We start from the raw sequence: 24,560 nt of genomic DNA, 5'->3' as shown, positions 1-24,560 counted from the left end.
ATTTTGAGATAGCCATTTTGTTCAGCATAGTCGAAAACCTTAATAAATATTTCTTTGGGGATGACTTACTCCCCCACAATCCCTGGGGGAGGGGCTGCAAGTTACAAACTTTGACCAGTGTTTACATATAGTAATGGTTATTGGGAAGTGTACAGACGTTTTCAGGGGGATTTTATTTTGTTGGGGGGTGGGGCTGAGGAGAGGGAGCTATGTTTGAGGATCTTTCCTTGGAGGAATCTGTCATGGGGGAAGAAAAATTCAATGACAAGGGCGCAGGATTCTCTAGCAATACTATAAGAAAACAATGAAAAATAAACATGAAAACGTTTTTTTCAAATGAAAGGAAGAAGTAGGATTGAAACTTAAAACGAACAGAGATAATTACGTATATGAGGGGTTCTAAAATTACTTTAGCACAAAGAGCGAGGTATTTAGGAGGAGATAAATACCTTGCTCTTTATGCTAAAGTATTTTTAGTAATTTCAACTATTTATTCTACGGCCTTTCTGATTCAGGGGTCATTCTTAATGAGTTGGGACAAAACTTACGATTTAGTGTAAAGAGCGAGGTATTAACGAGGGTACAAACCCCCTCGTACACATCATAAAAATATAAGGTTATGAAAGTTTGTTACGTAAGTTAATTCTTAAGTTACGTATATTTTTTACTAATAAAAACGTTCGTTAAAAATTAAAAGTTCTAGTTGCCTTTTTAAGTAACCGAAAAATTGGAGGACAACAAGACCTCCTTCCCCACCCCTTATTTCTCAAAATCGTCTGATCAAAACTAAGAGAAAGCCATTTAGCCAAAAAAAGAATTAATATACAAATTTCATTTTAATAATTTATGTGTGGAGAGCCAAAACCAAACATGCATTAATTCAAAAACGTTCAGAAATTAAAAAAAAAAACTAATTTTTTTAGCTGAAAGTAAGGAGCGACATTAAAACTTAAAACGAACAGAAATTACTCCGGATATGAAATGAATTGTCCCCTTCGCAATCGCTCACTCTTTACGCTAAAGTTTGACTCTTTCCTACAACTCTACTTTTTAGAACAATTAAAAGCTTTAGCGTAAAGAGCGAGGGATTGCGAAGGGGACAACTCATTTCATATCCGGAGTAATTTCTGTTCGTTTTAAGTGTTAATGTCGCTCCTTACTTTCAGCTAAAAAAAAATAGTTTTTTTTTTAATATCAATAAATGTCAATGTGCCATTTAAAAGCAAATACCATTCGGCTGATTTCAAGGCTTGTCTTGGTATGGCAACTTAACGGATTTGTATATATTGATTTTTTCTGTTACTTATCTTCTATTCACCGACTAGGTGAGCCTTTTTTTGATGTTAGCAAGCCCTCATATGTTTGATAGTTCCAGCCTGGGATGACTGAAAATTATTACTTAATTTTAACCTTTTTGAATTGACTACAGATCAAGCTTTTATACATAAAAGGTCAGAGTCTCTTGTCTTGCAAGGACATACAATGTGAGCCTCCTCTTTTGGAAGTCAATGGGTCACCATTGGCTCGATAAAACCTTCCTGGGAATATTCAACCTTTTTTTAAGTTGTATTCTATTTAGATCGTTTTTGTGGACAAAAACTTCATTTTGTCAGTTCTAAGAAAAAAAATATAGCCGATTTTGAGGCTGCAACCTGGCAATCCTAAGCAATAGGCTTGTATATATTGAATCTTTTTGTCACTTGTTTTTCGTCATCTTGCAATTACAAAAATCGAGTCTCTTCTTGACGTCACGGAATCGCTATACGTTCTATCCAGACATCCTGAGTAATGTGCATTAGGAAGAAATGCACATACCAGTTGAAAAAGAAAAAAATTGTGGCCGATTTTGATGCCCAGCCCGGCAGTCTCCACATGGAATTTTTATATCTATTTGATTTTCGTTGTAAGGAGAAACTTCCATGTGAGTCACCTTCGTTTATTACTTTTTTCTTTGGAAAACTAAAGATACTCCAAGGAATAAATATAATGTCGAAGGGTAAATAATAATGAACGGTTGGGTAATTTATGGTATCTTTGTAGATTTGACTGGGTTTTTTGCCAAATTTTGTTTTAGTAAAAAATTATGATGCCATTGTTCTTCTAACGTAATATTTCATTCTTCGTCATATTCATTTTTGACATGTTCTGATTTTGCTGACATTAGTGTTCTAAGAAGAAATTATTTGTTTTTAACTTCATTTTGAAAGTTGTGATTCTTGCAATCTCAATATTAAATAAAAAATTATTTTTTTAAACTGCAAGTAAGGAGCTACATTTAAACTTAAAACGAACAGAAATTGTTCCTTATATAAAAGTGGATTTCCCCTTCTCGTCGCCTCCCTCTCTACTCTAAAGTCTTACGCTTTGTCACAACTCTACTTTTTTAAACAATAAAAAAACTTAAACGTAAAGAGCACTTCATTGGCCTATGATACATATACCAAATACGTTATTCCACATTTTTGTAGATAGGAGCTTGAAAAATCTGAAGTAGGGCTCCCCCAGTAGTAGTAGGTGCATCCCATTTGTTAAAGTTTTGTTTACTATTGAGCCGGATCTCTCCTTACTACAATTCGTTAGCAAGAACTGTTTGATATATATATATATATATATATATATATATATATATATATATATATATATATATATATATATATATATATATATATATATATATATATATATAAGAGAAATCACCAATGCAACAGCACAAACACATTAAAAAAAGAGAAAAAAAAGGGAGACAGAAGGAGAAAAGAAAGACTGTTTTCCTAAATTAGTGATTAATATAGACAAGCACTTGAATGAGGCCTTAACCCTACTCATCCATACAATCACATAAGTCAATAAGCATAACCATATACAATCAACCATAAAGAATAATCCATGGACAGGCAGTCATGTTGTCAATAAGTATAAGTCGTCATTTACCAAACAATAAAAACAGTAAAGACAAATAATTCAGAGGCAACAACCCAACACAAGGGCTCATCAGGAGAATTCATTTGTCTATAGGGTTTCGGCACTTTAAATTCTCTACACAGTCAAGTGTTGTACCTACCACAGAATACCTATGGTATCCCCGTGTCAGGTATAACCCCAAAAATTATGCCTATGAAAAAAAAAACAAAAAAAAACAAGCAAATGTAGAACTACCAAGTATCACCAAAAAAAGCTTATCCTGTTAATATAATCCTCTGTTTAGCAGCAATAGGTAAACTAAAGGTGATAAATTTAACCAAATCACAAATATTAACTCTCTGCGGAAAACCTGAATGAACTAAAACAATTACAAATTTCATCAGTACCATTTTGTAATTTTTGAAAAATCCACTCTTTTAGATACACAATTCACAAAATAGATGGCACTGCATCAACTTTTCGTGAACTTACAAAATTCACCAAAACTTTCCCTAAGTATTTCCAGATAATTCTTTTGGTATTTATTTAAAAGTTCGTTATAATGAAAACTATTTTTTTTTAATTTCCAAGTTAATTTATTTGCAGAAAAACCTCTTTTACATCTATTTTTAAAATCGATATAATTACTACAAATCCATGCATATCGAAGTAACTGTGAGAAAAATGCCGAATATGTGATATTTGAGTGCATATTACTTTCAGGGAATGGGAATTAATCACTTTAAAATCGAAATCATCCATTTTATTATACATTTTAAAACTTAATTTATTATTATCAGAAATATTAATATTTAAATCTAAGAAATGATCTTCAAGACCAGCGCAATAACTAGGTTCAAGGGTTAGCTCTGAAGGATATATATTTTTAGAAATATCAATGAAATGCTTACAATTTAAGATAAAGCTATCATCTAAATATATTTTATTATTTGACAAAACATGTTTTAAATTATTTTGATTATTCTTATCCGTCATATAATTATATTCTAGTTGACTTAAAAACAAGTCAGCTATAAATGGGCTGGCATTCCCCCAATGGGAATTCCCACGATTCGCTTGTGCAAATTACCATTAAATCTTATATAAGTATTATATGAAACAAATTCCAATAACTCAAAGCGAACAGAAATTACTCTGTATATGGAAGGGGCTGTTCCCTCCTCAAAGCACTGCTCTTGGCTCTGAATAGTTTGATGTATATATATATATATATATATATATATATATATATATATATATATATATATATATATATATATATATAATTATATATATATATATATAATATATATATATATATATATATATATATATATATATATATATATATATATATATATATATATATATATACATATATAAATATGTATATATTTATATATATATATATATATAAATATATAAATATATTTATATTTAATATATAAATATATTTCGGCCGTCCTGGCCGAGTGGGTTGGTGCGCTGGATTTGGGATCCCTTGTCTGAGAGGACGCGGGTTCGAATCCCAGTGTACCCAATTCTTCAGTTTGGGACGGAGGTCAGTGGCGTGACTCTGTAAGCTTAGCCAGAGTCGACCCAGCTCTAAATGGGTACCTGGAGAAATCTGGGGAAGGTAAACAGGAAGGGTGTGCGAAAGCACAGGATGGCTGGCCCCCAACCCCCCATTGCACTTCCTGGCTGAAGGGCCAAGAAACGGAGATCAGCACCGCCGGTACGGACTGTAAAGTCTAATGCCGTATCCTTTACCTTTACTTTTTTTTATAAATATACATATATATATATATATATATATATATATATATATATATATATATATATATATATATATATATATATATATATATATATATATATATATAAACAAGTTTTTTTAACTGAAATTAAGGATCGATATTAAAACTCAAAACGAACAGAAATTACTCCGTATATGGAAGGGGCTGTTCTCTCTTCTAAGCACTACTCTTTGCGCTAAAGTTTGACTCATTCTCTCAAATCTTCTTTTTAAAACAGTGAAAAACTTTAGCGTAAAGAGCGGTGTATTGAGGGGGGAACAGCCTCTTTCATATACGGAGCAATTTCTGTACGTTTTAAGTATTAATGTCGCTCCTTACTTTCAGTTAAAAAAAATATTTTTATTTAATTTGTGAACGTTTGTGAATTAATACATGTTTTGATTTTGGCTCTCGGCACATGAGTACTTAGAACAAAATTTGCATATTTTATTTTTGGCTAAATGGCTTTTTCTTAGGTTTGATTGGACGATTTTGATAATAAAGGAGCGGGGGAGGAGGCTTAGCTGCCTTTCAATCTTTTGTTTAATTGAAAAGGCAACTAGAACTTTTATTTTCTTATGAACATTTTCATTAGTAAGAAATATACGTAACTTCCAAATTACTTTATGTAACGAATTTCTATATTCGTATGTTTTTTCATTACGTATATGAGGGGCTTTTCCCCTCTTTAATACCGTGCTGCTTAAACTAAAGCTCAAATTTTGTCCCAATTTCTTAAGAATGGCCCCTGAATCACAAAAGCCGTAGAAGAAATAGTTAAAATTACTAAAATTATTTTAGGGTAAAGAACAGGTATTTAGGAGGAGCTAAACCCCTCAAATATGTAATAATTTCTGTTTGTTTCCTTTTAATGCTGATTCTTATTTTGAGTTGAAAAAACTTTTTCAGATTTATCTTTTCATTGTTTTGTGTTTTAAACAACATTAGAAAATAATATGCCTCATTCATGGAAATTCTCCCCTCCCATGACAAATTCATCCATGTAAAGATCCCCCCACGTAACCCCCTCTCCTCAACCCTCTCTCTATCCAAACAATATTCCTTTGAAAACATTTGTACATTTCCCGGTAACCATTACTATATGCAAAAATTGGTCAAAGTTTGTAACTTTTAACCCTTTTCCCGGGGACTGTGAGCAAGTAAGTCGTCCCCAAAGACATGGTTATTGGGTTTTTCGACTATGTTGATCAAAATGGCTGTCTCAGAATTTTGAGCCGTTAACTGGCTCAAAGAGGTCGTTAACTATGTCGACCTCTGGGTCGACAAGGTCACCCATGGGGAAAAAACAAATAAACACACACCCGTGATCGGTCTTCTGGAAAAAAATACGAAAATCGACATTTTTTACATAGGAGCTTGAAAATTCTGAAGTATGGCTCTCTATAATTCGTTGAATTCGATGGAGTAATTTTCGTTAAGATTCTATGACTTTTACGGGGTGTTTTCCCATATTTTTCAATATAAGGCAAATTTTCTCAGGTAGGTAACTTTTGATAAGTGAGACTTAATTTGATGAAGCTTATATATTTAAAATCAGCATAAAAGTCCAATTCTTTTGATGCATCTATTAGTCGCCCCCTATCTTCGCGCCCCCCAAGCCCCCCCCCGCACTTAAGTCGCTACGCGCCATATTAGTTACGCACCAATGTAGTTGTGTCCCTGCGTCCCACCTGTGAATATATATATATATATATATATATATATATATATATATATATATATATATATATATATATATATATATATATATATATATATATATATATATATATATATATATATATATATATATATGTTTTTAACTACGTAAAACTCGCGAATATACAACATTCTTCGCTGTCCCATTGTCTGTGCATATAAATAGATTGTCAGGTGTACTGACTCTTTAACATGCAACATATAATTGTCTGGGAAAAACAATCCATATCCAGATCTGTACCTCATTATTATAATGATTGCCCTTGAGCTTTGCTGATGGCGATTGCTAATCGAACATTCCCTTTGTCCCCGTCGTCAATTATATATCCCCCTGTGCCCCCCGGCGTCCCTCTTGTATTTTTGTCCCTGTGTCCCGGTTGTCATTTATATTCCCTGTGTCCCGGTCGTCATTTGAGTCCCGGTGTCCCAGTCTGTAATTTTTCTTCATGTATCCCGCGCGTCATTTATATTTCCTGTGTCCCGGTGTCCCGTTCGTCATTTGTGTCCCGTTGTCCCGGTCTGCAATTTCTCTTCGAACATTCCCTGTGTCCCAGTCGTCATTTATATATCCCCCCTGTGCCCCCGGCGTTCCCTTTGTAGTTTTTCTCTTTGAGTGTCCCGGTCGTCATATATATTCCCTGTGTCCCGGTGTATGACGACATACAGCTCAATCCTTATAATGACGTCAGTCGACAAACATGACATCAGTCGACAGACACACAGACAAACAACTTATTTATATATATATATATATATATATATATATATATATATATATATATATATATATATATATATATATATATCATGAAAAGAAAAATCACCAATGCAACAGCACAAAAAAAAAAAAAAAAAAAAAAAAAAGAGAGACAAAGGAGAAAAGGAAGACTGTTTTCCTAAATTAGTGATTAATATAGACCAGCACTTGAATGAGGCCTTAATTCTACTCATCCATACAATCACATAGGTCAAACAGCATAGCCACACACAATCAACCATAAAGAATAATCCATGGACAGGCAGTCATGTCGTCAATAAGTATTAGTCGTCATTTACCAAACAATAGAAAAAATAATATAGACAAATAATTCAGAGGCAACACCCAACTTAAGGGCTCATCAGGAGAATACAATGGCCTATATAGGGTTTCGCCACTCTAAATTCTCTACCCAGCACAGTGTTGTGGCTACCACAGAATATCCATGGCATCCCCGCGTCAGGTATCACCCCCAAAGTACATGCCTATGAAAAAAAAAACAGCAAATGTAAAACAACCAAGTAAAACCAAAACAAGCTTATCCTGTTAATATAACTGTCAAGTTATCCTGTTAATAACTTGAGATGTTACAGCTTGGATATGATTTTTGAGTTATTAGAATTTGTTTTATACAATACTTATATAAGATTTGGGGGTGATTTGTACAAGCAAATTGTGGGAATTCCCATGGGGGGGAATGCCAGCCCATTTATAGCTGACTTGTTTTTAAGTCAACTAGAATATAAATATATGATGGATAAAAATAATCCAATTAATTTAAAACATGCTTTGTCAAATAATAAAAGATATTTAGATGATATTTTGGTCTTAAATTGTAAGGATTTCATTGATATTTCTAAAAATATATATCCATCAGAGCTTATTCTTGAGCCTAGTCATGGCGCTGGTCATGAAGATCATTTCTTAGATTTAAATATTAATATTTGTGATAATAATAAATTAAGTTTTAAAATGTATAATAAAACGGATGATTTTGATTTTAAAGTGATTAGTTTCCCATTCCCTGAAAGTAATATACACTCAAATATCACATATTCAGCATTTTTCTCACAGTTACTTCGTTATGCAAGGATTTGTAGTAATTATATTGATTTTAAAAATAGATGTAAAATCTTAAGCCAAAAATTGATATCAAGAGGTTCTTCTGCAAATAAATTAACTTGGCAATTTAAAAAATTTAGTTTTCATTATAACGAACTTTTAAATAAATATCAAAAGAATTATCTAGAAATACTTAAAGAAATTTTCAACTAATTTCGGAGGTTCGAGAAATGTTGTCGCAGCGCCATTTATTTTGAATTGTGTTTCTAATTGAGCGGATTTTCTTAAAAATTAGCCACATGGTAAAGATGAATTCTATAATTGTTTAGTTTATTCAGGTTTTTTGCAATGTGTTAATATTTTGTGATTTGGTAAAAATTTATAATATTTAGTTTACCTATTGTTGCTAAAGGGAGGGATATATTAACAGGATAAGCTTGTTTTGGTTTTACTTGATTGTTTTACATTTGCTGTTTTTTTTTCATAGGCATGTATTTTGGGGGTGGTACCTGACGCGGGGATGCCATGGATATTCTGTGGTAGCCAAAACACTGTGCTGGGTAGAGAATTTAGAGTGGCGAAACCCTATATAGGCCAGTGTATTCTCCTGATGAGCCCTTATGTTGGGTGTTGCCTCTGAATTATTTGTCTATATTATTTTTTCTATTGTTTGGTAAATGACGACTTATACTTATTGACGACATGACTGCCTGTCCATGGATTATTCTTTATGGTTGATTGTGTGTGGCTATGCTGTTTGACCTATGTGATTGTATGAATGAGTAGGGTTAAGGCCTTATTCAAGTGCTGGTCTATATTAATCACTAATTTAGGAAAACAGTCTTCCTTTTCTCCTTCTGTCTCTCTTTTTTTTGTGTTTGTGCTGTTGCATTGGTGATTTCTCTTTTCATGATATTTATATATATATATATATATATATATATATATATATATATATATATATATATATATATATATATATATATATATATATATATATATATATATATATATATATATATATATATGTCTTCGTTTGTCTGTCTATGTCTGTCTATCATTTGTCTTCTAACTGCAGATAATTTGCAATCTTTTCATACTAAAGTCCATTCAAAGATAGTTTATTATTAAAGCAAGTCCGATTTCTAAAAACGATAACTACTAAGATTCTGACATTTTTTTCATTTAAAATTTCTAAATTGTTATAATCTCTTGTTAAAATTTGTACAAACATTTTTCTGACCACCAGGTTTTTTTTCTTTACACAATTTAATTTTTTTTTCTGTTTGTATCCCTTCAAAAAATTGACTGTTTATGCAATCCATAGCTTAGTTAAGTTTATTATCATCTACTATTTATATGTATAAGAGTCAAGTTGGCCTCAGAGAACATAATTTTTCAAACTATAAGGAAAGAAGATTTAGACGTTGGAATGGAATACACGATTACAGGAATGAAATGAAAACAACTAAATAAGTAAAGAAACGCGTTATCATTATTGATCTTAAGATGAAAGGGTTGATCTATTTACATCTAAACGTTCTGATTTTAAGGCATTTAATCTTGAAAAGAAATTTAAAAAATAAGAAAAAGGTTTGATTTTAACAGCTATTGAAAGAATAAATAAAGACTATATAAATCATTTAGATATTGATTTCGAACTATCAACTAAGTATTAATTACATTAAACTATTACCTTTGGCATTATAGGAAAAATGGAATACAGTTAAACTCTTATTTCACAAGACCTGTTCCTATTGTAAGGTTCAGGATGGGAAATTATACAAATAACACAAATCTTCATTTAAAATGATGTGAACTCAATTAAAAATGGGTAAATTTAGGGGGATGATCTAGGTGGGGTCTAAAACATGTGTTCATATAGTCAAAAAGTGTAAGAATGAGACCAAATTTGATTTCCTAGGACATGTTTTCATTTTAGATATAGGGATGAAAATATTCAAAATGTGCAATAATTCATGTTTAAATTATGCGAAATGGACTGAAAATGATGTAAAATGATGGGATAATCTAGGTGAAGCAGAATTAGCACTTACTATGCTACTTAAATGATGATTCTCTATTTTGACAAAAGATTACAATTCAATAACCTTAAAAAAGAAAACCAAAAGTTTGAAGCTCAGTACATATCGTTGTAAGGAATCGGACTGACTTCAATAATCAAATATCTTTTAATAAACTTGTGTATGAAAAGACATTAAATTAAGGAAAAAGCGCAACTGGTTATTACGTTAAGATTTTTATATATCTTAACAAGGGATTAAAACATTTCAAAACCTTAAAAAAGAAAATCAAAAGTTTGAAGCTTAGTAGAAATCGTTGTCAGGACATTGGACTTGCATTAATACTCAATATTTTTGAAGGGAAACAATGTGCAAAGACACTAAATCGTGTAAAGATCAAAAATTGGTGGTCACAAAACACACTCACACACACACGAATAGACACAAACATTCACACTAACACACATGCAAACATTCACACACACACACACACACAAACACACACACACACACACACACACACACACACACACACACACACACACACACACACACACACACACACACACAGACACATACACACACACACAAACACACACACACACAAACACACACACAAAAACAAACACACACACACACAACCACACACAAACAAACAAAAATACACATACACACAAATATATATATTCATATATATATATATATATATATATATATATATATATATATATATATATTTATATATATATATACTGGATCTGTAATACCAGTAATATAAATTACTGGATCTGAATCAAAACTGGCTGTTGAAGTTCCCAAAAATCTTGATGGACACAAGAAAGCACAAATACGAGTCGTTAAAATACCTGAACAGCTTGAAAGATCCACAAAAGGTGCTGAAGCTGAGATTTCACAATTTAAAGAGACTTCATATCGAAAAAGTGGGGAACGCTGGAAAGGATGAAAAATCCAATGATACCATTGACAAATATTAATAAACTTAATGAAAAAGTTCTTATTCCTTAATTCTGAGGTGTTTTTTATTTCGATATAACCTGCAAAGTATAATAAAGAAAAAATAATGTTGTGTAATCAACTATGACTGTATGGGGCAGCATGGGATATATTTGACACGTTATTTCAATGATCCAAAGCACTCATTTGGAAAATTTCAATGCTCTTTTGGAATATAACCAAGAACTGAAATATTCACCTACTTAAAGACCTCAGATAAGCATATTGCCTAACATGCTACTCTGTTCCAAAGATGTGAAATGTGGTCATTTTTGCGTTGATTACATAATAAGAAGATTTAAGGAAATAGATCCACATTATTTATTTAAAGTTAATTTTCAAATATAAATGGAAGAAGAACAAGACTAGATATTATTTGTTTATCATGGAAATTTTAAATATTATGAAAATGCTAGTAGTTTTTTCTTGCTATCCAAATTTGTATTCACTGCGTCAATTTTCTCTTCTCTTTATGTTTTACCCCCTTCTTTTTTAAGTTTTGGGACAGTTCTCATTGAAATACATGAAAAAATAAAATTGCTTATTCATTCTATTTAAAGTTTATGGCTGTTTAATATAAGGTGAATTGATTTATTAGAGAAATTATTAAACGAGTAAACCAATTAAGCAAAACCTTGCAGTTTTTCCTCGTGAAAAAAAATAAAACAAGTAAAATTATATTACGTGAAGTCTATAAAGTTCAAGACATAAATAAAACCCTCCTTACTTTCTGAACTCTATTCTTCAAAACTTTAAAAGTGCGAACCATCTTTTCCTAAAGCTATACACGCGACATGTTACTCATATGCCATCATGTTACTCATATTAGTTACTATTACTACTATTACTTACTCATGTTACTACAATGTTACTCATATGTATCATAGGCCTATGAATTATGGCTATTTAATATCAGGTGAAGTCAAATTTTCAGTTAAAAAACTTGTTTATATATATATATATATATATATATATATATATATATATATATATATATATATATATATATATATATCTATATATATATACATATACATATATATATATATATATATATATATATATATATATATATACATATATATATATATATAATATATATATATATATATATATATATATATATATATATATATATATATATATATATATATATATATATATATATATATATATATATATATATATATATATATATATAAACAGAAAAGAGAAAGAGAGAGGGAGAGAGAGGGAGAGAAAGAGAGAGATAGAGAGGTCTAATACAATAGAAAATGTATCTTATCAAAATTTAGAGATTGTCAGTTGGTTTAGCATATTCAACAAATCAGAAAAGAATTAGGGTCAGTATGTCTCTCCCTTTTCTCGGGGAACAGTTGTAGCTTATGTCCAGGGTGGTATATAAGATTTGTCAATCTAACCTCTGAGAGGGTTCATATTATCAGAAATTGAAAGTTCTAAATCCATTTTTAAGAGACAAAAGTAATCAGATGGCAACTATCCCTTCCCCTGGCAACCCTTTTTCCCTTCTCGACTCCAACAAATTTTATTATAAAGCCATTTAGTTCAAAATAGACCAAAAATTATATAACGAAGACTCCATGGATAAAACAACATACCAGAGCCTGGGGGCAAGTGTTGTAAATTATGTCACACGGGCATATAAGGCTCTTGTTGAATTAATGATGCTTGAAACTTTGGGTGGGGTTCATTTGATTGTAAATCAGAATTTCAAATGTCCTTTTTATGAGTCAGAAGGGGTCATTACTTGCCCCCCCCCCTTCCAAAGGTCCCTTTTTCCCAAAGTTTATTTGATGAAAATTTTAAGACAACCATTTTGTTCAAAATAGTTTAAAAATAAAATAAAAAAAGAATCAGGGATAAACACAACCACCTAAAGACCGGGAAAAGTATTGTAAGCTATTCCCGGATGGCAGATAGACTTTTATGTAAGGGTGGCTTCCATAAGCATTAGAGGTGGGTCATTTGCCTGGAAATTTATGTTTCTATTTTACTTTTTAAGAGTCATAAAAGAGTGATTATCTCACCCCATTCTCCCCAATTGCACCCGATCAAAATTTTGAGATAGCCATTTTGTTTAAAATAGTCTAGTAATCTAATGACCCAATATTGGGTTCAATACACCCTTCCCCAAAACAACCCTAGGGAATGGCTTTAACTTTTACCCCTATAGCATGTAAAGCTTTAATAGAAAAGGTGGTTGTATAAACTTAACTGAAGTGCTGGTTCCTTTTTTATGAGTCAACTGATCAGATGGCGACAAATCCCGCCATCTAACTCAAGGTTATATGGCTCCAGTTTTTCCCCAGGGGTGCTTCTTATGAAAGGGATAGTTGCAACTAGACTTCGATAAGCTTTGAATAACTAAACTTCTAATGGCCTCCTTTGATTGGAAATCACAAATTATAGTGCAATTTTTAGGAGTCAAAAGTAGTTGGAGGGCAAATAGCCCCCAAGCTGTTTTTCTATTAGTGCATCCGATAAAAATATTAATCCTATTTCAGGGACTAGACAAAAAAATACAGGGTGGACACAATCCCCTAGGGAATCAGGAGTAGTCCCTATAAGTTTTGGTATTGGGGAATATATGGTTCTCATGGAAGGGTTACACATACAAAAGATCTAGCATACTATTTAAGAGTCAAAAGAGATCGGACGTCAACTAGCCCTCCGTGTTTTTTTTTCTCCAGACCCACCCGATTAATATTTTGAGATAGACATGCTATTAAATATAGTTCGAATATCAGATGAAAAAACTCCAGGATCGACTCAACACCCCAGAACCCATTGGGAAGGGTTTTAAGTTTAACCCCAGGGTCAAATATGGTTTTTGGAGATAGGGTTTAGGGGGCATATATGGTGGCCATATAAAGTTCAGAGGTAGCTCATTGGATTGGAAATTGATTTACCTTTTTAAAAGACAAAAAAGATCACAGATATCAAACTCCCCTCCTCCCACCCTTCCCGAATTCTCGTTTTCTTAAATGCTTCCGATGGATTTGAGATAACCATTTTCTTTGAAATACTCCAACGATCAACTGTCTAAGATTTCAGTGTTAAAATGCTCCTCCCCCTTGGGCCAAGGGAACAAAGGGTTGTAACTTGTACTCCTGGGATATATTAGGTTTTATGGAAGAGTTGGTCATTTAAACTTTAGAGCAGAATTAAAGTTCTAGCTCCTTTTCTAAGATTCAAAAGTGATCCGATGCCAACTAGCCACTCCCCCACACCACCAGCCCTCTTTTCCCAAAATTTGTCCAGACCAATTATTTATATAGCTCTATATTTATATATTAGATATTTTATATTCAGACGAATTATTTATATAGAACCAAAAATCATATAGCAAAAACTACAGTGATAACCCCTCTTCCCCTCCCAGAGCCCAGGGACAAGTGTTTTAAGTTTTGCCTTTGGGACATATGAAGTTGTTATGGAAGGGATAGTAGTATAAACTTCAGATGGTTTTCATTAGATTACAAATTGAAATTCACAGTGCCCCTTGTAAGAGCCAAAAGTGATCAAAGTGCTACAGCCGCCCCCCCCCCAAAGACCCATTTCCCCCAAAGATACCTGATCAAAATTTCGAGACATCCATTTTGTTCAAAATAGTTTTTCAACACAAAATAATTGAAATTCCGGGTTTGAAAAAACGCCCTAAGCCCAGTGGGCAATTGTTGTGAAGTATACAACAGAAGAATTCGAGGTTTCTATGTAAGGAGTGGTCGAATAAACCTTAGGAGTGGTTCTTTTGATTGGAAATTGAAAGTTCTACTTATATTCATTTGAAAGGGAAGACAGAGCTCTGAGAGTCAAAAGTGAAGGGAGGAGATATACCCCCATTGAACATACCCTATTTTCCCAAGCCGTATTCAATCAAATTTTGAGATAGTCAATTTTTAAAAAGTCTAACAATCAGATTACAAAAGCTTCAGTGTCAGTAAAATCCACCCAAGAGCCCAAACGAAGGATTATGCCTTTAAGTTCTGCCTGTAGGCACAAAAAATTATCATGGAAGAGGTAAACGACGGAGGAGGCTCGAATAACAAGAAATTTAAAGTTGCAGTTCCCTTTTTGAGAGTCAAAAGTAATCTAATGGCAACTAGTTCCTCTTTTCAACCAACTTTCAGTTCCTTAAATGATCCTGATCAAAGTTTTGAGATTTTCCTTTTGTCCAAAATTGACCAAAGAGTATAGAGTAAAAACATTGGGTTTACACAGCTCCCTAGAACCCAAGATAATATAAGGTCATCACGGAAGGAATTATTGTATAATTTCGTTGGGGGCTCAGTCTATTGGAAATAAAAGTTCTCATTTCCTTTTTACGAGGAAAAATAGAAACGAAGGCAAATAGCCCTCCTTCCATTTTTTTTTTACCTTGAATCCATCTGATCGAATTTCTTAGATAGTAATTTTGTTAAATTTAGTCAAAATATTGGAAAAAAAACCCCAGGGTCAACACAAACACAAGGCAAGTGTTGTATGTTATATCCAAAGGGCATATAGGGTTTTTATGCGAAGGTTTTGAAAGTATCTCAAAGATCAGATAAGCGAAACTACCAACCTAACTAAAAAAAAACTTATGAAAAATATTTCGAAACTTAAGTGAGCTGCCCCTTGGTCTTTTCTGCATGGTCCCCCACCCTTACAAAAAAAATAAATAGTTTAACTAAATTTTGCTTTAAAAACTATGGCAACTCACTCCTTCCCCTCCTTGGTCTTGACCTCCCCTAAAAATAACTTTTTTTGTTCATTCTAAGCATGATTTGTATATTAAATATAGGGTTTACTCGTTTTAAGATTTATTTATTCATTTATTTTAGTACCTACTGTATTTATTTGCTATTATTTATTGCTATTCTATAGTTTAACTCTATTATTTAATTTTTGTGTGTTTGGGGTTACATTCATTCAGTAATAATAACCTTTGTTTTTTTTCAGTGTGAGTTATTGTATGCTTCTATTTCTTCTTATCATAAATATAATATGGCATTTACTTTTCTTTAGAAATCTACTTTTTTGGAACGTTTTTTTTTTGTTTTGATTAAAAAAACTATAGATTTCTTTGACTAATAAACAGCAGATGACTAGTTTATTGTATATTGGTGAGTTTGAAAGGGTTTTGTGAAATATTTTTTTTTGCTTCGAGAAATTCTGATGGCGTTGTTCTTCCAAGATGACATTTCTTTCTTCATCACAAATAAATAATATTTTTCTTTTAATATTTCATTTCATTTTGATTTCACCTGTCACTTGTCTTCTACTAGCGTAATTTTTTTTCTTTACACAATTTTTGATACGTTCCAATTATCTCTTTCTCGCTATTGCTTGTAATTCCTGCTACCAGTTTTTAATTTTCTAAGGTATGGTAAAAATTGATTACCCTATCAATGTAAAACCGGCAATCAAATCATCATCGCTCTTATTTTCAATTTGTTTAGTTCATTTTATCGGTGTTTGATAATAGCCTGGACAATCAAATTTGGCAAGCCCAATTCAACGGGCTAGGTTAAAGGGTATTGAGAAATGTTATAAGTAATGACATACAAAAAGGAAGAATAAAGAAATATATGGTTAGAGTACTTGCGTCAGTGACAATTACTACGATTGAACACAAAAATTAGGAAACATCCGGACTTTGAGCCGCAAATATCCGGCTCAAAGTCAAGCGCAAGCAAAAATTAAAACAAGTCAAAAACTAAAGTGGAGAGCAAAGAATTATGCAGTTACAAGCCTTTGACAATGAGGATTATAAAAAAACTAAAATAAAATGCAGAAAACCATGATGTACGCTGTAAAAAGATATGCCATAGCGAGAACAGAGAAGTATGCGGTTAGAAGTAAGAATTGCAAGTGATTAAATAGCCGGTGGTAACGAGCTGCAGCAAGAAGCGACCCGGCTCAACGGTAACCAAATCTCTAGGAAGTAGCAATTTCAATACCATTAGTTACATCAAAAGAATAGCATTTTTATGCTGATCTTAAATATATAAGTTTCATCAAATTTAGTATTACCCATCAAAAGTTACGAGCTGGAGAAAATTTGTCTTATTTTAGAAAATAGAGAGAAACAATCCCTAAAAATTTGAATAAAATTAAATCTTAACAAAAATCACATCATCAAAGTCAAGGTATTAGAAAACCCTACTTTAGAAGTTTCAAGCTCCTATCTACAAAAATGTGGAATTTTTTTATTGTTTGAGAGAAGACAGAAAAGAGATGCGTGTTTATTTATTTTTTTTTTGATTTGTTTTGATTGTATTGTCCCAATGATCCTAAATGTTGTGAGAAAGCTCATTCTAACGAAAATTACAAGCTCTAGTGCTCTTTTTAAATGACCAAACATTAGAAGGCATCTAGGCCCCCTCCCACACTCATTTTTCCCAAAGTCACTGGATCAAAATTCTGAGATAACCATTTTGTTAAGAATAGTCGAAAGACCTAATAATTAAGTCTTTCGGCACTAATTGATCCCCGAAAGTCGTCGGTGGACGGGCTGCCAGTCACAAACTTTCACAATTATTTACATATACTAAGGCTTATTGAGAATTACAAGAACGTTTTCAGGGGGACTTTTTCGTGTTGAAGGCAAGAGTAGGGGGTGAGGTAGGAATTCCTATGGGAAGATCTCTTCATGGAAAGCTCTTTCATGATGGAAGAGAATTTTCAAGGAGGGGCTGCAGGATTTTTCAGAATAATTAAAAAAAGAACAATGTGAAAATAAAAAAAAAATCAGCCAGAGGTAAAGAGCAGCAATAATACCTAAAAATTACAAAATTTGTTCCGTAAATAAGGGGTTCATCTCCTCCAAAATGTCTCGCTCTTTACACTAAAGTATTTTTTTTTTAATTTAGACTATTTATTCTACAGCCTTTGTGATTCAGTGGTAATTCTTAAGGAATTTCGACAGAATTCCAGCTTTAGTGTAAAGAGCGATATATTGATTAGGGGGAGAATCCCCTCATATACGTAATAAGAATAGACAAATATAGAAATTCTTTACGTAAGTTGATTTGTAAGTTGCGTATATTTATTACTAATAAAAACAGTCATAAAAAAATAAAAAGCTCTAGTTGCCTTTTTAAGTAACCATAATTTCGACCACCCCTTTTTATCAAAATCGTCCAACCAAATCTATGAGAAAGCGATTTAGCCAAAAAAAAATAAAATTCAAATTTTGTTTAAACCTTTCATTTGTGATGAACCAAAATCAAAACATGCATTAATTCACAAACGTTCAGGAATTAAAAAAAACAAGTTTTTAGAGCCAGGCGTTGAGGAGGTGAAAACCCCTTTAATATTCGGATTTATTTCTGTTGGTTATAAGTTTTAATGTTGCTCCTTACTCGCACTTAAAATAACTTGTTTTTTTTTATTTCATAACGAGAAAGAAAATATCAGAACGTATCAAAAAGGAAGTTAAGAACTTAGAAGTCTGCTGTTAGAAGACAAGCGAGAGTGAAAATCAAAACAAGTTTAATGTGAAAGTGAAAAAGAAAAAAATATTAGGCTAGAAGAACAAAACTCTCACAATCTTCGACACAAACAAAATGTAGCGCAAAATACATTACAAACCTACATAGATGCCGCAAAACTACGGTATTGCAGATTATATGTTATTGCAAAACTTCAATGGTGTATCTATTCCTTGAGAGACCATCCATTTTCCAGAAGAGAGACTAGCAAAAATCGATTTATTTCGAGGTTGGTACTTTCAATGATAATTAATCTCAAAAAGCCTGCCAAATGCCGACTGTCAGGGCTCAGACTTTGAATTGGATGCATAATGTTTTTTAACTGGCAAATTGGCATTTCTGGCCACAAAAGTGATCTAAATATTTCAAAACTTTAAAGAAGAATTTTTATTTTTCTAGGGCGGATCTATGGTGAAACTTTGATTTCATATGGAGAGATAAATTGTCTGTGGCTAGAAGACGAGGGACTTTGATAATCGATTTATACAAGTCTTCAACGTAGCCATGCAGGACTTCACCTCCAAATTGGCTAAATATTCGTTTTGTTAAAATTGGAAGATTGATCTTTCTAGCCAAAAAAAGAATCTAAATAAGTTTCAACATAAAGAACATTTTTGTCTTTTGGCCAGGGTGATTGTATTAGTCTATGTTGACGCAATGACATCAGCAGGAGGCACATATTGTCTCTGTCTAGAAGACAAGTGATAATGAGAATACTCACATAGAAACCTGGCACGTAACCGTACCAATAGTACGGTGGCTTTACTGCTGTGTTCTTTAGATGGCAGGCTTCAATATACGGATTCTCATTATCACTTGTCTTCTATCAGCAGATATTATGAGTTTTTCTTGATTTTATTACGTTATAACATATAAGAGAAATCCACCATTAGAAAAAAACTGTTTCTTAATGATGTGACCTATTTAATTTTTTTGTGTCCAAAAATGTCAATTAGCTAGTTTTGAGAAGAAAAGAACTATGTAACAGATTCCGAGGCCATGCTCTGTCATTGCTACGCAATAAACCCGTCAATATTGATTCTCATTGTCATTTATCATGTAATTGCAGACATTGTGAAGGTTTATCAGGCCATGGAGGTTCAGGAGTCAGCTACGTTTAGTTTTTGACAAAATAATATTAATAATGTTTTCTTTTAGATTTTATATTGAATTCATACTTATATGGATTCTCATTGTCGCTTGTCTTCTAACAGCAGACATTTTTAGTTTTTTTAACGATTTTATTACATCATCATCGATTTGAAAAATCCACCCTTGGAAATTCAAACTGTTTCTTAAAGTTGTGACCTATTTTAAATTGGTTTTGTGTTCAGAAATGACCATTTGCCAGTTTTAAGAAGAAAATCAACTATATAACCGATATTGATTGTACGCAATATGAACCTCTTTTTGATAACTTGGTGTCACCGTAAGTTAGATACAATCACCAAGGGAAAAGTATAATTCTTCCTTAAAGTTGTGACGTTTTTAGACCATTTTATGTTGCCAGAAAAGTCAATATGCCAGTTCAGAAAAAAAGATATACAATCGACTTCAAAACAGCACCCGTGCTGGTTTCGGACCCCTTATGTTTTCATGGGAGGAATTGTTATTATAACATGGAGGATCAGGGGTCAGCTACCTCTGGATTTTTGATAAAATATCATTAATTAGTTTCCTATTCGGAAAAGAGCTCAGGCTTATCTGATGTTTAAAATACTCCAGAAACCGTCGTAGAATAAACTTATGTGCCCCGAGGGAATAATATACAATACTTTCCCCAGGCTCTAGGAGGTAATATTGACCCTGGAGGTCTCGTTATATGATCTTCTGACTTATTTTAACAAAATACATATTTTAAAAAATTCTACCGGATGGATTTTAGGTGAAGAATTCAGGGGTCTAGTTGCCATCTGTACCTTTTTGACTCTTAAGAAGCGAGATATAACTGTCTGTTTACAATAGAATGAGCACCCCCCCCAGTATTTATACGACCATATCTTCCATTAAAACCTTATATACCCCAGGATTATAATTCCAGATACTTGCCCCATTATTTGGTGGGTAGGTTATAAGTCTTGGAACTTTTATTATATGATGTTTGGCCTACTTTTATTTGGAGAAAAGAGGGCTGTTGAAAGGGCTAGATGTCATTTGATACCTTGTGAATCTCACAAGGTATTCCCAAGGTGTTCATTTTCCATTTCTAATCATTTGAGTTTCCTCCCAAAGTTCTCCTCCTTCTTAACAGTCTTATCTTCCCTGGAGCGCGAGTTACAATACTTCCTACAGGCTCCGGTGGGAGTTATGGATTACTCCTAATTTTTTTATTCTATTTTCAATGGACAAAATTTCAAACAAAATAATTATTTCAAAAGCTTTGTTTGAATTATGTTTGGGGGAAAGGAGATTTTGTGTTAGAGTGTGGGGGGTTAGATGCTTTTTGATGACTTTTAACTTGACAGGTAACTGTAAATTCCAGTTTACGATCAATTAGCCACCTGTGAAGTTTTTTTTGCGACCGTGGTTCTATAAAATGACCATATAGAAAATTCAATCAGACATATTTGGGGGAAAAGAGCATTGGAGGGGGGAAGGTGATTGGCTAGTTGCCTAAACGTTACTTTTGACTTTTAAAAGGGACTTAGAGCTTTGAATTTCTATTAATTTGAGCCCCTCCGAAGTTTATACCACCCCCTTTCCATAAGAACCTCATATATCCTCGGTACATAATTTGTAACTCTTCTCCTTGAATTTGGCAGGGGGCATTTTGACCCCCAAGTTCTATTGTTTGATTGGTTGGCTATTTCAAAGAAAATAGCTCTGAAATTGATCAGATGAATTTCAGGAAAACAAGGTGGGTGGGGAAGAGTGGATGACACATGCCCTCCGATCACTTTTGTATCTTTAAAAGTATCTAAAAATTTCAATTTAAAACCAAATAAGCTACCTCTGAACTTCTTACGACCACCCTTTACATGACAACCTCATGTTTCCCTGAGGCGTAAGTTAAAATACTTACCCCTGGATTTTGGGGGGGGGGCTGTGTTTACCCTAGATATTTTGGTATCTCTTGTTTCAACTTCCTTTGCAAAATGAAAATCTTAATATTTTTATTTGATGGTTTTGGGGAGAAAAGTGTGTCTTTGGGGGGGGGGGTGTATTTGCCCTCTGATCCCTCTAGTGTCTCCTGATGAAAAAGTAAAATAGAAACTTTAATGTGCAGTCAAAGGTGCAACCTCTGAAATTTATCCAAGCACCTCTTCCATAAGACCTTACTTACCCCCAGGGCTAGTCACAACGCCTGCCCCCGGGCCCTTGGGAGTTATGTCGACACTTAATTTTTATTATTTGATCCTTGAAATATTTAGAGACCTATTATCGGATTAATTTGTAGAATATAGGGGATGAAGGGATTTTTTCCCTCCCATTACTTCTGATTTATAATATGGCACTAAAATTCCGATATCTGTTCGAATAAGACCCCTCCGATGTTTGTAAGACCATGCCTTCCGTATGAAATGCCTCTAAAAAACTTACAGCAGTGGAGCTATGTGACCTTAGGGCTGGTGGAGGGAGGCCTGTTGCCATAATACAGGTTTTTGACTCTTAATGAGGGAACTAGACTTTCAATTTTTAATCTCTAGTATATAGCCACTCCTTTCGCAAAAATCACAGAAACCCCCGGCCCCATATTTTACAGAGCTTCACCCAGGCTCTATTAGGGTTATGTTGGCTCCTAAGCTTTTTTTATTTGATCCTTGGACTATTTCAAACAAAATAGCTATCTCAAAATTTTGATCCGATGCATTTGAGGAAAAGAGTGCATGCCTATGTGGAGGGGAGGGGAGGGGGGTAAATGCCCTCCAATAACTCTTGATGACTCCTAAGAAGATAAAAGTTTTTGTTATTTTACGTTAAATTATTTTGAGTAAAATATATATCTCAAAATTTTGGTTGGATTAATATTGAAAAAAAATCTTTTTCCTTTGATCACTTTAGACTATCAGCATAATAAATTCCTATTTACAATTGAATGAGCTCCCTCCAAAAGGAGTGAGGGAGACAGCGAGGGCGACATAGTCACTATACCTTTCCTCCTTAATGATTTAAGTTGTATGGCAACCCCCTCAAGACACGGATGAGCGTCATTGGGAGTGATATCAGGTGTCTGTTACAGAATAGGAGTGGAGGGTGGTGCAATCTTGCATGACTTTACCCCAGGATTTCTTTGAATTTTATATAATAGGTTTTGGGATGTTACATAATAAAACATGTTAGAGTCCACTAGATGGTAGGGTTTTATAACCCAATTTACTTCAATAGCTTTTTTAAAACGTTTGAAGATGTTTCAAGAAATTTTTAAAAACTTTTTTTCAATATGTTTTCAAGACGCTTAAAGACGATTAAAATTTTTTTTGAAGACATTTTTCTTGCAACCATTTTTCAAGACATTTTAAAACATTTTTTTTTCATGATTATTTTTCAAGACGTTTCAAGACATTTCAAGACGCTTCAAGACATTTCAAGACAGTTTTAAGACATTGTTCTTCTGGATATTTTTCAAGAAGTTTCACAGACAGAGAGACATTTTTCGTCAAGACATTATTTAAGATGTTTCAAAACATTTCAAGATATTATCATGACATTTGTTATGACATTTCTTCTTCATGGCGTTTTTCTTCAAAATTTCTTTAGTCTCTATGTAATAGGGGAATATTTGCTTATCTTAAGTAAGACGCATACACGCTTGACATATACACTTGGGGTTCCCGCATTTAGCTTAGGAGAGCACACAAGTGGATGCTACGAAATAACATTGCATACTTGGCTGCTATGTAATGACAGTGCTTACGTGAGATGTTACGTAAGGACGGTGAACACGCGGGATGGGACATTTAATAAACGCAGGTGTTACGTAATGGTGGTCACATACATGAAATCCTACGTAACGACAGCGTACACGTGTGGTGTTACATGATACTTCGAGATATTTCGGTTTCTTTTTCTCTCTGGGATTTCTTTTTCTTGCAAGGTGTTATTCTCAGGAACCTTTATATCCCAATGATTTTTGCCCCCATTAGGATACGAGGGCAATTTCCATCAAATGGAATTACGCCCTAGACAGCTGGACTTGCAATTTATTTTCTAATATTATGTTTTATGAAATAAATTTTTCGAAATAACCATTTACGTGTACTATAATGTGCCAACCAATGATGTATATTTTTTTCTGAAAGGTACTAAGGTCAAACCAAATTCAAGCTATTACTTACCTTGGAGACTGAATTGGTACATTGCTCAAGGTTTTGCGTGAATTTGCTATGATGGCACCCTCAACAAAGTTCGTAGTGCATATGGAAGGCTTGTCTCAAACGAGACAAGATTTTCTAGTCCAGTTATATAATATCTATATAACCGGAAAAGTTGTTCCGGTTATTTTTTAGTCGTCATATTCTAGTCCGGTTATATAATCTATTTGTTCGGCCACATTTTGTGTACATATCTTTGGTTTGGAAATGTTTCCCTTAGACAGATTAAATAAAAAAACAAGTTTTTTGAAATGAAAGTAAGGAGCGACATTAAACTTAAAACGAACAGAAATTACTCGGTATATGAAAGGGGCTTTCCCTCCTCAACGCCCCGCTCTTTACGCTAAAGTCTTTTATTGTTTTAAAAGTAGAGTTGCGAGAAAGAATCAAACTTTAGTGCAAGGAGCGGGGTGTCGAGGAGGAAAAGCCCCTCTCATACAGGGAGTAATTTCTGTTCGTTTTAAGTTTTAATCTCGCTC

General features: G+C 33.1%; 1 protein-coding gene across 2 annotated transcripts in view; it reads left to right on the top strand.

Moving 5' to 3' along the window:
- LOC136042711 (uncharacterized) overlaps positions 1 to 24,290 on the top strand; it is a 45,346-nt gene extending 21,056 nt beyond the window's left edge. Inside the window, exon 3 of one of the 2 annotated variants that reach the window (XM_065727674.1) lies at positions 23,260 to 24,290. In XM_065727674.1, the coding sequence (XP_065583746.1) occupies positions 23,260 to 23,309 (50 nt within the window). In that variant the 3' untranslated portion in view covers positions 23,310 to 24,290. Of the gene's footprint in view, positions 1 to 19,168; positions 19,806 to 23,259 lie in introns of those variants that run through there. The other variant, XM_065727673.1, reaches the window with a different exon arrangement.
- The last annotated feature ends 270 nt before the right edge of the window (positions 24,291 to 24,560 follow it).

This window comes from Artemia franciscana, unplaced genomic scaffold (genome assembly GCF_032884065.1).
Source record: "Artemia franciscana unplaced genomic scaffold, ASM3288406v1 Scaffold_1816, whole genome shotgun sequence".
In the NCBI taxonomy this organism is placed as follows: domain Eukaryota; kingdom Metazoa; phylum Arthropoda; class Branchiopoda; order Anostraca; family Artemiidae; genus Artemia; species Artemia franciscana.
Note: the sequence above shows the minus strand (reverse complement) of the source record. Positions and strands in the feature narration are given on the sequence as shown.